This window comes from Monodon monoceros, unplaced genomic scaffold, assembly GCF_005190385.1.
Source record: "Monodon monoceros isolate NGI ecotype Baffin Bay Population unplaced genomic scaffold, NGI_Narwhal_1 Super_Scaffold_19, whole genome shotgun sequence".
NCBI lineage: Eukaryota > Metazoa > Chordata > Mammalia > Artiodactyla > Monodontidae > Monodon > Monodon monoceros.
In genome coordinates, this window is record NW_021703775.1 from 7201520 (window position 1) to 7221095 (window position 19576).

At 40.4% G+C, this 19576-nt stretch overlaps 1 protein-coding gene and 1 pseudogene across 13 annotated transcripts in view; one reads left to right on the plus strand and one right to left on the minus strand.

Moving 5' to 3' along the window:
- The first annotated feature begins 2213 nt into the window (after positions 1-2213).
- TSGA10 (testis specific 10) overlaps positions 2214-19576 on the plus strand; it is a 111265-nt gene continuing 93902 nt past the window's right edge. For 5 of the 13 annotated variants that reach the window (XR_003794932.1, XR_003794933.1, XM_029232184.1 and 2 more), the window contains exons 1-2: positions 2373-2542; positions 14447-14575. Coding sequence is in view for 4 of the 13 variants with exons in the window: in XM_029232184.1 (XP_029088017.1) it covers positions 2486-2542; positions 14447-14575 (186 nt within the window). In the remaining 9 variants the exon portion in view is untranslated. Of the gene's footprint in view, positions 2283-2372; positions 2543-14446; positions 14576-19576 lie in introns of those variants that run through there. The other 8 variants (XM_029232190.1, XM_029232192.1, XM_029232195.1 and 5 more) reach the window with 6 other exon arrangements.
- LOC114900761 lies at positions 8427-9189 on the minus strand (annotated as a pseudogene).

Sequence of the window (19576 nt, forward strand, 5' to 3'; positions counted from 1 at the left end):
TTTTTTTTTTTTTTTTTTTTTTTTTTGCGGTACGCGGGCCTCTCACTATTGCGGCCTCTCCCGTTGCGGAGCACAGGCTCCGGACGCGCAGGCTTAGCGGCCATGGCTCACGGGCCCAGCCGCTTCGTGGCCTGCAGGAACCTCCCAGAAAGGGGCCAGGGAAGCCCTTCCCTACATTCTTTCCAAAGACTCTTTAGTAACATCTACGTGGCGTACATAAATGCTTAAACTCTTCTAATTTTTTCCCTAAAGGAAGTACTTTCCTACCTCCTATATTAACAATCCCCTTCTCCCCACAAGCCTTCAACTCCATCTTAGAGTTTTGAGGTTTGTACATTTTTCCCCATTTCTTTTCAATAATGCTAGATCATGAGAACATTTTATTCAAAATAATCTTAGTATTTTAAGAGGAAATGAGATTATACTTTGTTTTCCCTAAAATAACTTTTCAGGATGGTCTTTGAGAGCTCATGCTTCTTTGTAACTTATTTTATCAGTTAGGTATAATTATATTTCACAGGAAATGTATCTCTTGGGACCTCTGACTTCTTTATCTAAAATAACAGGGACACGATTTAATTTTTTAGTATCTAGCTATACTTACAAAGTATATGATATCTGAAAATATGAGAAAATGTACTGGCACAAATAACAAATAAAATGTACTAGCATAAAAAAATCAGAGCAGGGTTTCCCTGGTGGCGCAGTGGTTGAGAGTCCTCCTGCCGATGCAGGGGACACGGGATCGTGCCCCGGTCCGGGAAGATCCCACATGCTGCGGAGCGGCTGGGCCTGTGAGCCATGGCCGCTGAGCCTGCGCGTCCAGAGCCTGTGGTCTGCAACGGGAGAGGCCACAGCAGTGAGAGGCCCGCGTACCGCAAAAAAAAAAAAAAAATCAGAGCAGAGATTGGAAAAACATATGGCACATATTTAAATGCACTTCTGTGAAATTCGTTCTAACATAAAATTTATTTATGCCTGTCAAAATACATTGTGGGGAAAAAATGAGTACTCACCTGGCAAAAACAGGAAGTGTTAGTCTCTTGAAATGTGAGATTACTTCTGAAAGACACAGGCGAATACTATACCAAGATCATCAGAGAACAGCTATGAAAACCTAGTTTATTTCATCTGTAGGAAAAGACAGGGAGATTAGAGTTCATTAGAGTTCAGAAGCCCTTGGCTTACTTAAGAAAAGTGGAACATGTTAAACATTAAGAAATGTTTAAAGGACAATATTTCTTTTCCAGCTGAGCTCCAAAAATTTGGCAGAATAATGCAATTCTCATTCTCTTTCCCTAAAAAGTTCATTTCTTCATTTTTAGGTAATGTGGTCAATATTAACATAGTTGGATGGCAAAAAATATTACACCTGGTTAACTTAAATGAGTGTTCCCAGACTGAAGGCTCCTATTTGAGAGGACAAATTTAAACGGTATTAAACAGGAGCAGAATCTGTACAATATTAAATATCAAGTGATATTTCTGTTAACCATGATCAGTTTTTCTTCAAAGGGGACTTGGAGAAGGCCTGCCTTGTGGAGAAGGCATACCGGTCAGGAACCTGCGCTGTCATCACTAGTTCTGTCACTCCCAGATTCAACCCAGACTGGATGGTGCCTGGCGGACGGGGCTCGGGGTCCGCAGGCTCCCCAGCTGCGGGCGCTTACCGCAACAGGACGGTCTCTCCCCCGAGGCTGCAAGCAGCAGCACCCGACCCGGGAGTCTCCCCGCAAACACGCCCCTGACTGCGGACCGAGAGCGCACCACCCTCCCAGCGCCCAAAGAGCAACTCTGCGGAGTAACGAATTCACTGAACGTGGGTCCAGAATGGTACCCGATCCCTGGGGAAAATAGCACAAAAAAGCGGCAGCAAAGCAGCAGGTGTCCGAAAGCTAACTGAAGGCAGCCGGAGGGAGTGGAACCCGCGCATGCGCATTCCACTCAGGTGCGGCCACCGCCCCCAGGGAGTAAGGAAAAAGTCTTGGAAAAAGGGATAGCGGCTGGTTACTAGGAGACGGGACTCTCGGAGGGGTAGTCTAGACGCTGCGTGGGCGTGCGCCTGCGCGGCGCGCATGAACCAGGAAGAGGCCTTATCCTCAAGCGTCCTGTAAGGCGGACAGGAGGACGTAGGCGTCGCTACGTGCGTGGATGTGCGCGCGCGGCTTGTAGTCCCCGCGAGAGGGAGGGTCGAGCCAGGTACGCGTGCGCACAGGGACTTGGGGCGCGCTGGACGGAAGCGGAGCAAAGGCGCCGGGGAGGTGGAGGACGAGTCCCCTCAGGTACAGAGCGTGAGGGCGGGGCCGACGGCGGCGGAGGCCGGCGCTAACCGTCCCCGCCTCCTTCCTGCCGGGTCCCGCCTCCCTCCGATCCCCGGGGCAGGGCCAGGTCGATTTGGGATGGGAAGGGAGAGGAAAGGGGCGGAGGATGGAGACCTCGAGGGACCTGGATCCCTGATGGAAGCGAAGTCCTGGCAGTCGTCAGGATGAGCTCCGGGGAGGACGGCAGGCCGAGAAGCCCGGGGAGGGACCCGCAGCCCCAGGTAGAAGCGCGGGGATGCGCCGTGTTGGGGTAAAAAGCATCTCCTGGGCCAGAAGGCCTCTGAGAGGGCAGCTGCAGGGGGCGGGTGTGGTGGGTGTTCGGGGCTGAGGGCGACCCCTGAGGTGGGTATTGGCTGCTGGAGCCGCTGTTAGGGGCGGTAGCCGGCGGAGTTGCGGTCCAGGGAAGCCCGCCAGGAGCAAACTTTGCCCCTGTTGTCGTTTCTCGGGAGCTTAGGGTTGAGCCCAGTTCCTATGGTGACCGCCTCGCTGCCTACCGCGGCTCTCCGCTTGGTCGTTGCGGGGATTGTTCTGTTTAGAAACGCTCTGGAGTTGAGCTGAGGAATTTGGAAGCCAGAGATTTGGGAGTTCAACCTGGCTCTTCCTGACTCCCAGCCTCTCACTTCTAAGCCACTTTATAGACTTGGCGAGGTGAAGGGCCGAGATTACGTAGTCAATTGCATGAAAATCTCATATAATTACAGTAGAAATTATACACCAGAAAGGCAGGGTACGCTGGCTTTCCTTGGAAAAAGTACTTGAGGTTTAAATTGAATAACTGCGGCGATCAGGGAGCTGATACCTAAACACGCATAGGAATACACTTTTTTTTTTTTCTTTAAGTAAAGTCAAGGATAGCGATTTCAGGAAACGTTACATAGATGACACAGGGTCTCTGTGTTTGTTTTCCTTTTTCCATTTAAGACCATTATATCTCACGATATTCGTTGTTTTAAATTTCCTCTAGTGGTTTTCAAAATTTCAAGCACATTTTTTTTGTTTTTTCCTAACCTGTAAGGAAATAAATAGAAGAATAATCGGGTTGCAACTAGAAGAAAATAGTTTAGTTATAACTATGAAAGGAAAGGGTTACATTACTCAGATCTGCCTCCAGGATAAAACTGATTTTTGTTTGTATGTTAATTGATGAATGAGCTAAGCCATTTAGTCTTAATTAGTGGATAGTAACTAGGAAGATACATTAATGATATATTTATTTTAAACAGTATACAGTTTAGCATTATTTAATGGCAGCTTCCAAAATAAATCTTGTTTACCTTCTGAAAAAAATCACTGCTTATGGCCCAACAGATGTAGACGCTCTCTGGCCTCTCTGTCTTCTTCTTCAGGTGCTTCTTTTTCCATTTGTTTTAGGATTATTTGTTTTTGGTTTTTTTTTTTTTTTTTTTTTTGCCGTACGCGGGCCTCTCACTGCTGTGGCCTCTCCCGTTGCGGAGCACAGGCTCCGGACGCGCAGGCCCAGCGGCTATGGCTCACGGGCCCAGCTGCTCCGTGGCATGTGGGATCTTCCCGGATCGGGGCATGAACCCCTGTCCCCTGCATCAGCAGGTGGACTCTCAACCACTGCGCCACCAGGGAAGCCCTACGATCATTTGCTTTTAAAGTACTCCACATACAGAGGCAGTTAGAGCAGGTGTTGTTATTCATTCCCTTTTCCCATCACATGCTCCTCCTTGTTCCCTTTCATGACTTCTATGATAGCCACTTCCTTGCTTTTCCTTGTAGTTTCACCATCTTTGTATGTGACCATGCACTTCCTAGTTTGGCTTGTATTTGAACTTTAGGTAGATGGGATTGTACTAAGTTTTCCTTTGTATTTTGCAAAGTTTGCTCTTGTAACAATGTTACTCAACATTGTTTTTACGATTGATCCTTTTTATTGCTTGTAGTTAGTTTGTTGTTTGGTGTTCCATTGTAAGAGTATACCACAATTTACCTACTGTTGGTGGACACTAGGGTTTCTATGTTTTTTGGTGAATATGAGGAACACTGCTGTGAATTTTCTTGTACACATACCCCATGATAATCTCTTGAAGTGTGCTGGTTAGTAAGGTAGTTCTGTTTGTCTTAGTTATGCTATTTATGTCGGTCTGTATTAAATTCCTTTGGTTCTGAAAAGCCTCTTGACAACAACTCTTTGACCCCCTTCTTATGTTTCCAAGAGGAACTGATAAATGATTCTTCTCCTAAGGCCATTGTTTTTTGCTCCTTAAAAAGGGCAAGTTATTTCTTCACAGTACAGTCTGGATTGAAGAGAACTGAGGAGCTTGGGTTTGGATGGAGTGACTGGAGACATTATTTCTTTTTAAGAAAGGTTAAACAAGTGACCTTACTGTTTTGTTTGAAGTGAATTTCCAAAACATATATTCACTTATTTTTTATAAATACAGAACCCACCTCAAAATTATTCATAAAATTTTATGTGGTTTTCTACATCCTTCTCTTAGTGAAGCTATTCCCTCCTACTTCAAAGTGTCTTTCAGTCTAAATTTTTGGAGACAGTTTTCTAAAAAGAAAACAAGTTGACCTTTTGTGGAACCAGATTTCAAAATCCTATATAAAATACTCCAGTATTTTCAATTATTCTATCAAAATATTCAGTAGACGTTTGTTGAGCACATATTATATTTTGCTCAGCACTGATGATACTTTTTAGCATGTGATCTCAACTCCTGTTTCACTGAAAAATTAAAATTCTGCCAGGCAGGAACTTCTTCAGATTTCTACCCCTTCTTATCTAAATCGTTACCTGACCTTGCTTTTTTCTGTCTTGTCTCAAAGAACAGTGCGCACCCTTTACCTGGGTTTTCTCTTACTAGCTTATTGGCCTTTCTCCTTTAGTTAACATTAACCCATGTCTTAGGAATCGTCATTGTGTTTATACTGGTAAGAATTCTTAACCTGGAGTACAAGAAATTTGGGGAGTTCTTGAACCCCCTGGAATTGTTTTTAAAGTTTTGTATGTGTTTGCATTTTCCTGGGGTAACGACCTAGGGCTTTTGCTTAATTCTGAAAGGGGTCCTTGATATAGAGGAAATTAAGAAGCAAGTTTTTCTCCTCTTCTGTTGGCCCTTCAACAACCCTGGTCTTTTCCCAAAGTTTGTTCTTTCTTCTCACAATCATTCTTTGTAAAAGAAATCTACACTTTCTATTTCTTTTTCTTTACTACTCATTCATTTGTTGGTCCTCCTACCATTGAAACTACCTTGTTTGAATCATCAAAATTCATTATTTGGGAAATGTTTTATTGAGTACCAGCTTTGTGCTGGGCACTCTTCTAGGCATTAGGGATATAACAGTGACTGGACAAGAGCCTAGATCACTTGGAGCTTACATTTGGTGGGGGGTGACAAACAATAAACAAATGAAGAAATAAGTGATATAATTTCAAATAGTGTTAAGTGTGATAACCTAATGGGCGAGTGAGTAGGAGAGAGGCTACTTTAGGTAAGAGGTTGGGGAGGACGCTCTGATATTTCAGCCAAATTGCCAAGGGTAAGAAGGAGCCATTCGTGTCAAGGGCTTGGGGGTGAGAATGTTCCTGATGGAGGGAAAGCAAGGGAGGAGACCTCAGAGTGGAATGAGATTGGCACTGTAGAGGAACAGAAAGAAAACCAATAAAGCTGGGGGGTGAACAAAGAAGAGAGTAGTAGGTCTATTTAGGGAAGTGAAGGCAGGGGCCAAATCATGTAGGACCTTAAAAAGTTTGACTTTTTTTAAGAAAATTGAAATCGTATCAAGTATCTCTTCCGAGCACAATGCTATCAGACTACATATCAATTACAGGAAAAAAAACTGTAAGAAATACAAACACATGGAGGCTAAACAATGCACTACTAAATAACCAAGAGATTACTGCAGAAACCAAAGAGGAAATCAAAAAAATACCTAGAAACAAATGACAATGAAAACACAACAACCCAAAACCTATGGGAGGCAGCAAAAGCAGTTCTAAGAGGGAAGTTTATAGCAATACAATCCTACCTCAAGAGACAAGAAACATCTCAAATAAACAACCTAACCTTACACCTAGAGCAATTAGAGAAAGAAGAACAAAAAAACCCCCAAAGTTAGCAGAAGGAAAGAAATCATAAAGATCAGATCAGAAATAAATGAATAAGAAATGAAGGAAACAATAGCAAAGATCAGTAAAACTAAAAGCTGGTTCTTTGAGAAGATAAACAAAATTGATAAAACATTAGCCAGACTCATCAAGAAAAAGAGGGAGAGGACTCAAATCAATAAAATTAGAAATGAAAAAGGAGAAGTTACAACAGACACTGAAGAAATACAAAGCATCCTAAGAGACTACTACAAGCAATTCTATGCCAGTAAAATGGACAACCTGGAAGAAATGGACAAATTCTTAGCAAGGTATAGCCTTTTAAGACTGAACCAGGAAGAAATAGAAAATATGAACAGACCAATCACAAGTAATGAAATTGAAACTGTGATTAAAAATCTTCCAACAAACAAAAGTCCAGGACCAGATGGCTTTACAGGTGAATTCTATCAAACATTTAGAGAAGAGCTAACACGGATCCTTCTCAAACTGTTCCAAAATATAGCAGAGGGAGGAACACTCCCAAACTCATTCTACAAGACCACCGTCACCGTGATATCAAAACCAGACAAAGATGTCATAAAAAAAGAAAATTACAGGCCAATATCACTGATGAACATAGATGCAAAAGTTCACAACAAAATACTAGCAAACAGAATCCAACAGCACATTAAAAGGTTCATACACCATGATCAAGTGGGGTTTATCCCAGGAATGCAAGGGTTCTTCAATATATGCAAATCATTCAACGTGATACACCATATTAACATATGGTTAAAGGATAAAAACCATACGATAATCTCAATAGATGTAGAAAAAGCTTTTGACAAAATTCAACACCCATTTATGATAAAAACTGTAGAAAGTAGGCATAGAGGGAACCTATCTAAACATATAATAAGGCCACATATGACAAACCCACAGTCAACATCATTCTCAATGGTGAAAAACTGAAAGCATTCCCTTTAAGATCAGGAACAAGACAAGGTTGCCCACTCTCACCACTGTTATTCAACATAGTTTTGGAAGTTTTAGCCACAGCAATCAAAGAAGAAAAAGAAGTAAACGGAATCCAAATTGGAAAAGAAGAAGTAAAACTGTCACTGTTTGCAGAAGACATGATACTATAAATAGAGAATCAAAAAGGTGCTACCAGAAAACTACTAGAGCTAATCAATGAATTTGGTAGAGTAGCAGGATACAAAATTAATGCACAGAAATCTCTTGCATTCCTATAAACTAATGATGAAAAATCTGAAAAAGAAATTAAGGAAACACTCCCATTTACCATTGCAACAAAAAGATAAAATACCTAGGAATAGACCTACCTACGGAGACAAAAGACCTGTATGCAGAAAACTATAAGACACTGATGAGAGAAATTAAAGATGATACCAACAGATGGAGAGTTATACCGTGTTCTTGGATTGGAAGATTCAACATTGTGAAAAAGACTATACTACCCAAAGCAATCTGCAGATTCAATGCAATCCCTGTCAAACTACCAAAGTCATTTTTCACAGAATTAGAACAAAAAAATTTCACAATTTGTATGGAAACACAAAAGACCCCAAATAGCCAGAGCAATCTTGAGAAAGAAAAACAGAGCTGGAGGAGTCAGGCTCCCAGACTTCAGACTATACTACAAAGCTACAGTAATCAAGACAGTATGGTTCTGGCACAAAAACAGAAATAGAGATCAATCGAACAGGATAGAAAGCCCAGAGATAAACCCATGCACATATGGTCACCTCATCTTTGATAAAGGAGGCAAGAGTATACAATGGAGGAAAGACTGCCTCTTCAATAAGTGGTGCTGGGAAAACTGGACAGCTACATGTAAAAGAATGAAATTAGAACACTTCCTAACACCATACACAAAAATAAACTCAAAATGGATTAAAGACCTAAATGTAAGGCCAGACACTATAAAACTCTTAGAGGAAAACATAGGCAGAACACTCTGACATAAATCACAGCAAGATTCTTTTTCTTCTTTTTTTTTTAAAATTAAGAATAAACAGTCAATTTTATTGGGCTCAGACTAAGAATCCATGGGTTTTGAGGACCTCTGTGAATTTGTCAATTTTCTTCTCTGTGTTCTTTTCGGCCTGCTTCCATAGCCTCGTGAGCTGCTTCTTTTTCCAGTAGTGGATCTTGGCCTTCTCTTTTCTCTTCTCCTCAAGGGTGGCTGTTACTGCCTGGTACTTCCAGCCAACCTGATGAGCCAGGGACCCTAGGTAGGCAAACTTCCACATAGGCTTCAGATGCACAACCTTGAGGGCGGTAGGAACCACCATCCTCTTTTTCTTGTCATAGGGTGGCAGGATCCCATCAAACGCCTTGAGGCAGTTTAGAGCGGCCTGGCCTTGATTGGTCTTATGGGACAGCATGCCTTGCACTGTCTGCCAGAAGATGCGGCTGGGGGCTCAGAAGTGGTAGGGGGCTGTGGGAGGGATTGGTGTTCATCCGCTTGCAGAGGAATGCCAGGTACTTCAACTTGTTTCTATAGAAATTGCCAGAAATGTTGATGCCCTCACAGCGCATAACCACCACCTTTTGACCCAGAAGCACCTGCTCGGCCATCATGGCCACCAGGCAGCCCAGGAGATGGCCTTGGCCATCGAGAACCAGGACCTGCCCCTCCGCCATCTTTGGCAGCTGCCTCCAAGATGCTTTTTGACCCACCTCCTAGAGAAATGGAAATAAAAACAAAAATAAACAAATGGGACCTAATGAAGCCTAAAAGCTTTTGCACAGCAAAGGAAAACAAAAACAAGATGAAAAGACAACCCTCAGAATGGGAGAAAATATTTGCAAATGAAGCAGCTGACAAAGGATTAATCTCCAAAATATACAAGCAGCGCAATATCAAAAAAACAAACAACCCAATCCAAAAATGGGCAGAAGACCAAAATAGACATTTCTCCAAAGAAGAAATACAGATTGCCAACAAACACATGAAAAGATGCTCAACATCACTAATCATTAGAGAAATGCAAATCAAAACTACAGTGATGTATCACCTCACACTGGTCAGAATGGCCATCATCAAGAAATCTACAAAAAATAAATGCTGGAGAGGGTGTGGAGAAAAGGGAACCACCGTCTTGCAGTGTTGGTGGGAATGTAAATTGATACAGCCACTATGGAGAACAGTATGGAGGTTCCTTGAAAAACTAAAAATAGAACTACATATGACCCAGCAATCCCACTACTGGGTATGTACCCTGAGAAAACCATAATTCAAAAGAATCATGTACCACAACATTCATTACAGTACTACTTACAATAGCCAGGACATGGAAGCAACCCGAGTGTCCATCGACAGATGAATGGATAAAGAAGATGTGGCACATATATACAGTGGAATATTAGTCAGCCATAAAAAGAAACAAAACTGAGTTATTTGTAGTAAAGTGGATGGACCTAGAGACTGTCATACAGAGTGAAGTAAGTCAGAAAGAGAAAAACAAATACCGTATGCTAACACATATATATGGAACCTAAAAAAAAAAATGGTTTTGATGAACCTAGGGGCAGGACAGAAATAACTACGCAGACATAGAGAATGGACTTGAGGATGTGGGGATGGGGAAGGGTAAGCTGAGATGAAGTGAGTGGCATGGACATACATACACTACCAAATGAAAAATAGATAGCTACTGGGAAGCAGCTGCATAGCACAGGGAGATCAGCTTGGTGTTTTGTGATCACCTAGAGGGGAGGGATAAGGAGGGTGGGAGGGAGAAGCAAAAGGGAGGGGATATGAGGATATATGTATGCATATAGCTGATTCACTTTGTTATACAGCAGAAACTAACACAACGCTGTAAAGCAATTATACTCCAATAAAGATGTTAAAGGAAAAAAGAAAAAAAATATATGAGCTACTTTTGTAGGCTAGAGATTAAAGTAAAAAAAAAAGTTTGACTTTTATTCTGATTTCAGTGGGAAGCCATTGGAGTGTTTTGAGCAGGATCTCATTATTTTAAAATGATTGTTTTGATTTCAGTTTGGAAAACAGGTTGCAGGGAGCAGCAGTAGAAGCAAAAAGACCAGTTAGGAGACAATTGCAGTAATCCATGTGGGAGATGATGGTGACTTGAACCAAGTAGGTGATAATAAAAGTGTACAGAAGTGGATGATGGATTGGGGATATATTTTGGAGGTAGATCCAAAGGGCTTGTTGATGGATTTGATGAGGTTCAGGAAAAGAGGAAACAAAGACAACGCCTTGGTTTTTGACTTTGATCACTGCACAAATGACAGTGCCATGTGACATGGGAAAGACTGGGAAGGAACATGCTGGAGGCAGGGTTGAGAGTAGAAGTGCAGGTGGGGGAATTGAGGTCTGTTTTTTTTTTTTTTTTTTGCGGTACGCGGGCCTCTCACTGTTGTGGCCTCTCCCATTGCGGAGCACAGGCTCCGGACGCGTAGGCTCAGCGGCCGTGGCTCACGGGCCTAGCCGCTCCGCGGCATGTGGGATCCTCCCAGACCGGGGCACGAACCCGTGTCCCCTGCATCAGCAGGTGGACTCTCAACCACTGCGCCACCAGGGAAGCCCAAGAGGTCTGTTTTAACATGTTAAGTTGTGATGGCTTTGGACATCCAATAAACAATATAATGTGTTAAGTGCTCCAGTAGGGATATGTTCATAGTTTGGAGGGAACATGGAAAATATATGCTAAGTCTTTGGGGGGAAGTAGAAGTCAGAAATACTTTTTTGTAGTCCTGTATTCCCTTAGCATACATGTATGTGGCACGAATCATACTGTACTGTAATTTCTGATTTGTTTTGGACTTCCCTAGATTCATTGAAGCTTGAAATTGTAAGTTTTTTGTTTTAATTTAATTTAATTTTATTTTATTTATTTTATATTGGCTGCATTGAGTCTTTGTTGCTGCACGCGGGCTTTTCTCTGGTTGCGGTGAGTGGGGGCTACTCTTCGTTGTGGTGCACAGGCTTCTTGTTGTGGTGGCTTCTCTTGTTGGGAACACAGGCTCTACGTGCGCAGGCTTCAGTAGTTGTGGCACACGGGCTCAGTAGTTGTGGCTCGCGGGCTCTAGAATGCAGGCTTAGTAGTTGTGGCGCACGGGCTTAGTTGCTCCGCAGCATGTGGGATCTTCCTGGACCAGGGCTCGAGCCTGTGTCTCCTGCATTGGCAGGTGGATTCTTAACCACTGTGCCACCAGGGAAGCCCCTTGAAATTGTTGAGTTTTTATTTGTTTTCTATCTTTCTAGCTCCCTAATCTAATATTGGTTCATCCTTATCCTAACTGTTTATAAATTTGTTTGGTAAGTGAATAAATGTTACAATCTGATAGTATGAGCTGAAACAGTGATAGTAGTGATGGAAGAAATGTGTTTGAGAGAGATTTTAGTGAAAAGATCAGTAGGACATGACGGCCAATTAAATAAGTTGAGTCAGTGAGAGGAATTAGTAATAATAGTAATTGTAAATAATAATAATATATATTTAGCAGCTATTATATATTGCCAGGCACTGTTCTAAGTGCTTTACATATAATAACTCATTTAATCCTCACAACAGCTCTATGAGGCAAGTACTGTTTTCATCTCTATTTTAGAGATGAGGAAGCCATGGCCAGAGAAGTAACTTGCCTGTGGTCATGCAGCTAAGAAGCGGCAGAACAGGCATTATGAACGGAAGCAGTCTGAGGCTAAAGAACATGCTCTTAACCACTATGCTCTGTTGCTTCCCCGTTGAGAATGATTGTGATTCTAGCTTGGGTGTTTATGATGACAATTTGCTGCTTACAAAGTACTTTACTTGCGTTCTCTGAGATCTGTACAGGAACACAAGTTCCATTCAAAGCTCCATCTAGAGATCACTGGAAGGTGGAAGATATTCAGGTAGCCTGAGGTGGAGAAACTGGCATGCCAGGCATGGGCATTTCAGATACACTGCTTTCTCTCCCTTTTTATTGCCTCCAAAGTCAGTGTAGGGAAAGTCACAGCTCTAATATGATGGCTCACAATTGTCAGGTAGACTCTTGGTCTCTTTATACTTCTGATTTCTAGACTAGACTGATAGTAAACTTGACTGTTCATTTTACCAAAAAGAAGAGGGAAGATTCCATTTTATCTGCTTTAGTACACTGCTTCATTATCAACCTCTACAAAATTGTATTGACACCTTCCTGTTAGCCAAAGAACTGTGCAGATTGATGGAATACAGAGAGCTCTAGGATATTATTTGTTAAGATTCTAATAACTGTGTGAGGAAGCCATATCCAGAAAAAGTAAATAGCTACATAAATTGTTCTATTACCAAGATATTTGGATGTCTCAATGAAGAGGTGATCACCATTCGATGGAGAAGACAGAGAAAACCTCCTAGAGAATATGGAATTCAAGCTGAGCCTTAGAAGTGTCTTTACTTCAGTGGAGAAAAGAGTGAGGGCAAAGCTCATGAACAAAAGATAATATGTTTCTGAATGTATGTATAAAGAAGGTGTAGAATAGTTTGTCTTTAATAGAGGGGTTCTTGGAGGTGTCAAGTAGGAGGTAAATTTGAAGAAGTAGGAAGGGACCAAATTATGAAGAACTCTGTATGCTAGGCAGGTTTAGATTTTAGGTCCTTGTTATTCAAGGTGTAGTCTGTGTGCTAGCCAAATAGGGATTGCTGAGCAGCTTTTTAGAAATGCAGTATTTCAGACCTACTGTGAGTAATAATCTCATTTTAACAAGATTCCCAAATGACTCGTATGTTTACTAAAATTTGAAAAGTACTGCTATAGTGAGGAGTCATTTGATTCAGTTATACTTAGTCACATGTTTATAGCTAGGAACACATTTTTCAACAGAAACTATGTAAGAAATGGTAGTTAGGATTTCAGCCTAACCCATAAAGGCCTAAAACGATTCATAATTAGAAATGCTTTGTGAGATCTAATGCTGAAGTTCCAGGAGAGGCAGGAACTGCTGGACTGGAGAACAGAAAAAGCAGATTTGTGTCTTGTTTAGGGAAAGGGAAAAAGGGAAATAAACCTGTCAGACTGCTAAGGGCTGGGTTGTACAGGGCGTTAACACAAGGTCAGTGACTGGGGAATCCTGAGCCTGTAATTTCCCAAGTACTAGATTTTGGAGCATAGCATCTGTGTTGCTTTGCTTGTAGCAAATTCTCTCTTAACATAATGGTAGCCTTGATTCAGAGAAAGAAAAATTATTTCCTTAAATTATACAGTTTCTAAGATACGTAGTCAAGTAAAAAAAGCACAGTGAAGAGTAGTATGTGTAGTATGCTAAAGTGAGAAATCTTTTAACACTGTTATTTTGCACATGTGCAAATATGTATGTAGAAAAATTCTGAGAAATGGAATTATTTGTAAAGAAGCTATGTGCATTTGTAATGTTGCTAGATTTTACCCAGTTGTTCTCCATAAATACTGTGTCAATTTACACTGCCACAGAATGCTAATTTATATATCCAACTTTATGATTTTGCCAATATGATGGTTAAAAAATGGTATCCCAGTGTTGTTTTAATTTGTATTCCTCTAAATGGTGAGATTGAATATCTTTAAATCTATTTAAAAGCCATTTCTGTGAAATATCCATATTCTTGGCCAATTTTTATATTAGGGTATTTCTTTTCCTTTTTTTAATTATAGGAATTATTTATATATTAGGGAAATTAGCCCTTTGTGATATGGGTAGCAAACCTTTTTGTTAATATACAAAAATAACAATAAACAGGTAGCTAGTGAACATCATAGCCCTGGAAGTAGACCACTTAATTTGCTGCTGACCCATATTCCCTTAGATAGAGTGGAGTATGTCTTTTTTGAAAAGCATGTTCAATACTATAGTTTCATATTTGGAAAACACACAGAAGAAGTTTTATAATATAAAGTTTTAAGAAAGTAAATGTTGATGAAGTCCTTTTAGCTGGTGGAACAGTTTAAAAACAATTTTTTAATTGAATGTTGTTAATTTTTAAAATTATGATTTTTGTGGGAAATCACAAAGCTGTTTTAAACCTGACTGTCTCTATATTATTCCCATTCCTTCCACTAGGTTACCACCAAAGAACATGATTTTGATCTAGGGGCTCCAGTTTCTGAAGCTGAAAAACACCAGAATATTCTCCAGCTAGAACAAGAAGTGAGAAATCAAGACAAATTCATTTCTTCACTGAAGTTACAGGTTACATTTAATTTCTCTGCATATTTCCCTAAATTAATTTGGGATGGGGGCCTATATTAAAATAAGATAGAGAATAAATACCAATTCAGTGCTCATTTAAATTGTATGGGTCTAAAATCATTCCATTTTTATCTTAACCATTTTGAAACACATAGATTCAGAGTTAGTGAGTGAAAACTATATCCCAGGTGTTGTATCAGATGCTTTCAAGTACATAATCTTACTTAATCATCCCAACTTTGTGAAATTGTGATGTTATTTCCATTTTACCAATGTGGAAGCCCAAGTTCCAAGAGTCTAAAGAATTATGATATTTGACTAATGAGTGACAGAGCTAGGATTTCTCTGAACTCCCACGTTCATTATTGTTTCTGTTCTCCTGGTGTCTGACCTGTGGTATAGCTATTAATAAAGGCTATTAAAAGAAACTTCCTCTTCTAGGAAAATGGAGTAGACTTACTTTTCCTTACTCTTCCCACTAAGTACAGCTAAAAACCCTGAATATTATGTATAAAACAAGCATAAGAACACTCTGAAAGGTGGGAGGAAGGAAGACTGGCTAGAGACCTCAGCACACAATGAATGTAGGACATGTTAGGGAGTTCCTGGTTTTTCTTTTTGTTCCATATATCCCAGGCAGAGTACTGGAAAAACTGGCAACCAGAAATCATGGGTGCAGATTTATAAAGGTCTCAGAAAAGCCATCCCTTTCTAGCTGAAGGACTAGGAATTGGGCAATCTAGCAAGGCAGATTACTCTTAGACAAGAACTGCCCACTTTAAGCAGACACCAAGGAAAAAAACTAGCTCCATTCCTGCCAGCAAAGGCTAAGAGCCCAGACATCCACCCTTCTCATGATATAACAAAGAACCCCATCCTTCCCTCATCCCCCTACCCCGCCCCACAAGGCCCCCATCCCACCAGGGTGGTATCAAAGAAGAAGGCTGAGTGGGGAACCAAGACTTTTGTGTCATTCAGGAAGTAAGGAAGTCCCCAACCCCGTATTGTCACCGGAGACCACATGGGGAGCCAAAAGTCCACTGCCACCTGGTAGTAAGAGGTGCCCCATTTCCTCTTTGCTGGGATGATATCAGAAGAGACCTAATGCGGAGTCAGAACCTTTACCACCCTCCAACAGTAACAAGTCCACACACCCACAGTGGCAGTGGAGGATACATGGGAGCGGTAATAAGGAGCCTCCATTCTTCCAGCTCTGGTGATATCAATAGAGGCCTGGTGGGGAGCCCGAATTCCCATCCCTGCCTAGCCGTAACAAGGAGCCCCACCCTTCCCAGGTGTCAAAGGAGGCCTAGTGGAGAAATTGGGCTTTTACTCCCATCCAACAGTAACAAGGCAGTGTCCCCCTTTTCTTGCTGGAGCGGTGTCACAGGAAGCCTACTGAAAGATAAGAGTCGGTGTCTTAGACTATGAGGTCTTAATAAAAAAAAGAAAAAAACACTCCTCATCCCAAAAATCAGGAAGATCTCAACCTCTATGAGAAAAGACAATCAAGAGATGCCAACACAGAGATAAATCAAATATGACAATTATCTGACAAGGATTTTAAATTAGCAATCATATAAATGCTTCAACAAGTAATTTTGAGCATGCTTGAAACAAACAGAAAATCTTATCAAAGAAATAAAAGATATAAAGTACAGCCAAGTGGAATTTTGGTAGCAAACAGGCTGTTCGAAATAAAAGATATAAAGTAGAGGCAAGTGGAATTTTGGTAGCAAACAAGCTGTTCTTCAGTAGGTGAATAGAATAAACAAACTGTGGTATATAATAGAATATTATTCACTGATAAAAAGACATGAGCTATCAAGCCATAAAAAGACATGAAGGAACCTTGAAAGGATATTGTGAGGTGAAAAAAGCCAATCTGAAAAGGTTACATACTCTGTGATTCCAACTATACGACCTTCTGGGAAAGACAAAACATGGAGACATTAGAAGATCCCTGGTTGCCAGGGATTTGGAGGGAGGAAGGGGTGAATGGAGCACAGGAAATTTTTAGGGCAGTGAAACTATCCTGTATACAGTAATGATGGATACATGTCACTGTACATTTGTAAAAACCCACAGAATCAACAACCCTAAGAGTGAACCCTAATTAAACTCTGGATTTTAGTTAATAATAATGTATAATGTTGGCTCATCAGTTGTGACCAATGTACCACACTAAAACAGGATGTAAATAAGGGGAAACTGGGGTGAGTTGGAGTGGGGAGAAGGGGTATGTGGGAACTCTCTGTACTTACTGGTCAATTTTTCTGTAAACCTAAAACTGCTCTAAAAAAAAGTAAGGTCTATTAAAAAAAATACATGGGAGAAAATACTTCCAAATTATGTATCTGACAAGGGATTAATATCCAGAATATATAAAGAAGTTCTATAACTCAACAACAAAAAACCCCAAAACAACGCAATTCAAAAATGGGCAAAAAACTTGAATAGATGTTTCTCCAGAGAAGATATACAGATGGCCAATAAACATGAAAAGATGCTTAACATCACCAGTCATTAAGGAAATGCAAATCCAAACCACAATGAGATATAACTTCACACCAGTCAGGACCACTATTATCAAAAAGCAGAAAATAACAAGTGTTGGTGAGGATGTGGAGAATCTGGAACTCTTGTGCATTGCTAATGTAAAATGGTTTAAGCATAGTACAAAAAAGTTTGGCAATTCCTCAAAAAGTTAAGTATAGAATTACCATGTGATCCAGCTATTCCACTCCTAGGAATATCCCCCAAAGATTAAAAGCAGGGACTCAAACAGATACTTGTACACCAATGTTCATAACAGCATTATTTATGATAGCCAAGAGGTGGAAACAACGCAGATTCCATCGATAGATGAATGGATAAACAAAATGGGGTACGTACAAACAATGGAACATTATTCAACCTTAATTCTGAAAGGAGACTACAAGATGGAAGAGCCCTGAAAACAGTGTGCTAATTGAAATAAGCCAGGCACAGAAGGACAAATATTGTATGATTCCACTTATATGAGGTAGGAAAATTCATAGATAATTATTTAATGGGTACAGAGTTTCAGTTTGTGATGATGAAAAAGTTCTGGAAATGGATATGGGATGGTTGCGCAATGTTGTGAGTGAACTTAATGCCATTGAATTTTACATTTAAAAATGGTTAGAGGGGTAAATTTTATGATGTTCTATTTTACCACAATAAAAAAGTTTAAAAAAATACAGTAACTGAAATTAAAAACTCGGTGTTCTCAAACAAAAACATGAAGAGGAGGAGAAAAGAATGAATCAGTGAACATGAAGATAGAAGTAAAGAAATTACCTGAACAATAGAGAGAAAATAGATTGAAAAAATGTGAACAGAGGCTCAGGGACAGGTGGGAATATAACAAAAGATCTACATTTGGATCGTTGGAGTCCCAGAAAGAGAGGGAAGAGAAGGTGGGGCTGAAAAAATATTCAAAGAAATAATGGCTAAATAGTCCCCAAATTTGGCAGAAGACATAAACAAATGAAAGAAGGTGAGTGAAAAGCTACCAGGAGTCTCCCAAAGAAATCTACACTGAGACACTTCATATTCAAACTGAAAACTAAAGACAAAAAAAATCCTGAAAGAAACGAGAGAAACAATTCATTATTTATAGGGGAGCACCAATTCAAATGGCAGCAGGTCTGGAAACATGGAGATCAGAAGGAAGTGGCACAACATCTTTCAAGTGTTGGAAGAAAAGAACTGTCAACCCAGTGCATATTCTGTATTTAGAAAAGTATGAAGGGAAAAGTAAGAAATGAAGGGAAAATTAAGATATTCTCAGATGAAGAAAACTGAGAATTTGTTGCCAGCAAAGCTACCCTAAAAGAATATCTAAAGGAATTTCTCTAACAAGGAAGGAAGTGATAAAAGGAGTAGTCTTGGAAGAATAGGAAGGAAGGAGGAACAACATATAGAGCAAAAATATGGGTAAACGTGATCGAATTTCCTTTTCTACTTTTCTAAATTATGTTTGTCGAATGTAGTTCTCAGTGCATGTAGAGAAAATATTTAAGAATTATTAATAAAGGAGGGTAGAGAGACGTAAAGGGAGGTAAGGTCTCTGCACTTCACTTGAACTGGTAAAATGTAGGCTGTGATAACTTATGAACATATAATGAAACACCTAGAGCAACCACTAAAAATCTGTAAAAAGAGTTATACTCAGAATTGCTATGGATACCTCAAACTGGAATTCTAAAAAATGTTCAAGTAACCCAGAGGAAAGTGGATAAAACAAAACAGAAAGAAAAATTAAAAAAAAAAAAAACAGAGAAAACAACAGAAAAGTCACACTTGAATCTTAACATAAAAGTAAGTACATTAAATATATGTAATCTAAATACACCAATTAGAAGCTAGAAATTGGCAGAGTGGATTAAAAAACCATGACCTAGCATTATGCTGTCTATAAGAAATTCACTTCAAATATAATGATATAGCTAGGTTGAAAGGCATTCAGACCCAAATGAAGAAATAAAACTATCCCTGTTTATAGATGACATGATCTTCTTCCTGGAAAATCTCATAACGTCTACAGTGTAAAAACTAGAACTAATAAATGAGTTCAAAAGGTCAGAATACAACACAAACATACTGTATTTTTTTTTAATGTATTTATTTATTTATTTTTTGGCTGCATTGGGTCTTTGTTGCTGTGTGCAGGCTTTCTCTAGTTGCAGTGAGCGGGGGCTATTCTTCGTTGCAGTGCACGGGCTTCTCATTGCAATGGCTTCTCTTGTTGCAGAGCATGGGCTCTAGGTGCCTGGGCTTCAGGAGTTGTGGCTCGCGGGCTCTGGAGCGCAGGCTCAGTAGTTGTGGCACACGGGCTTAGTTGCTCCGCATGTGGGATCTTCCCGGATCAGGGCTCAAACCCGTGTCCCCTGCACTGGCAGGCAGATTCTTAACCACTGCACCACCAGGGAAGCCCTGTATTTTTGTATATTATCAATTAACCTGTGGAAATCT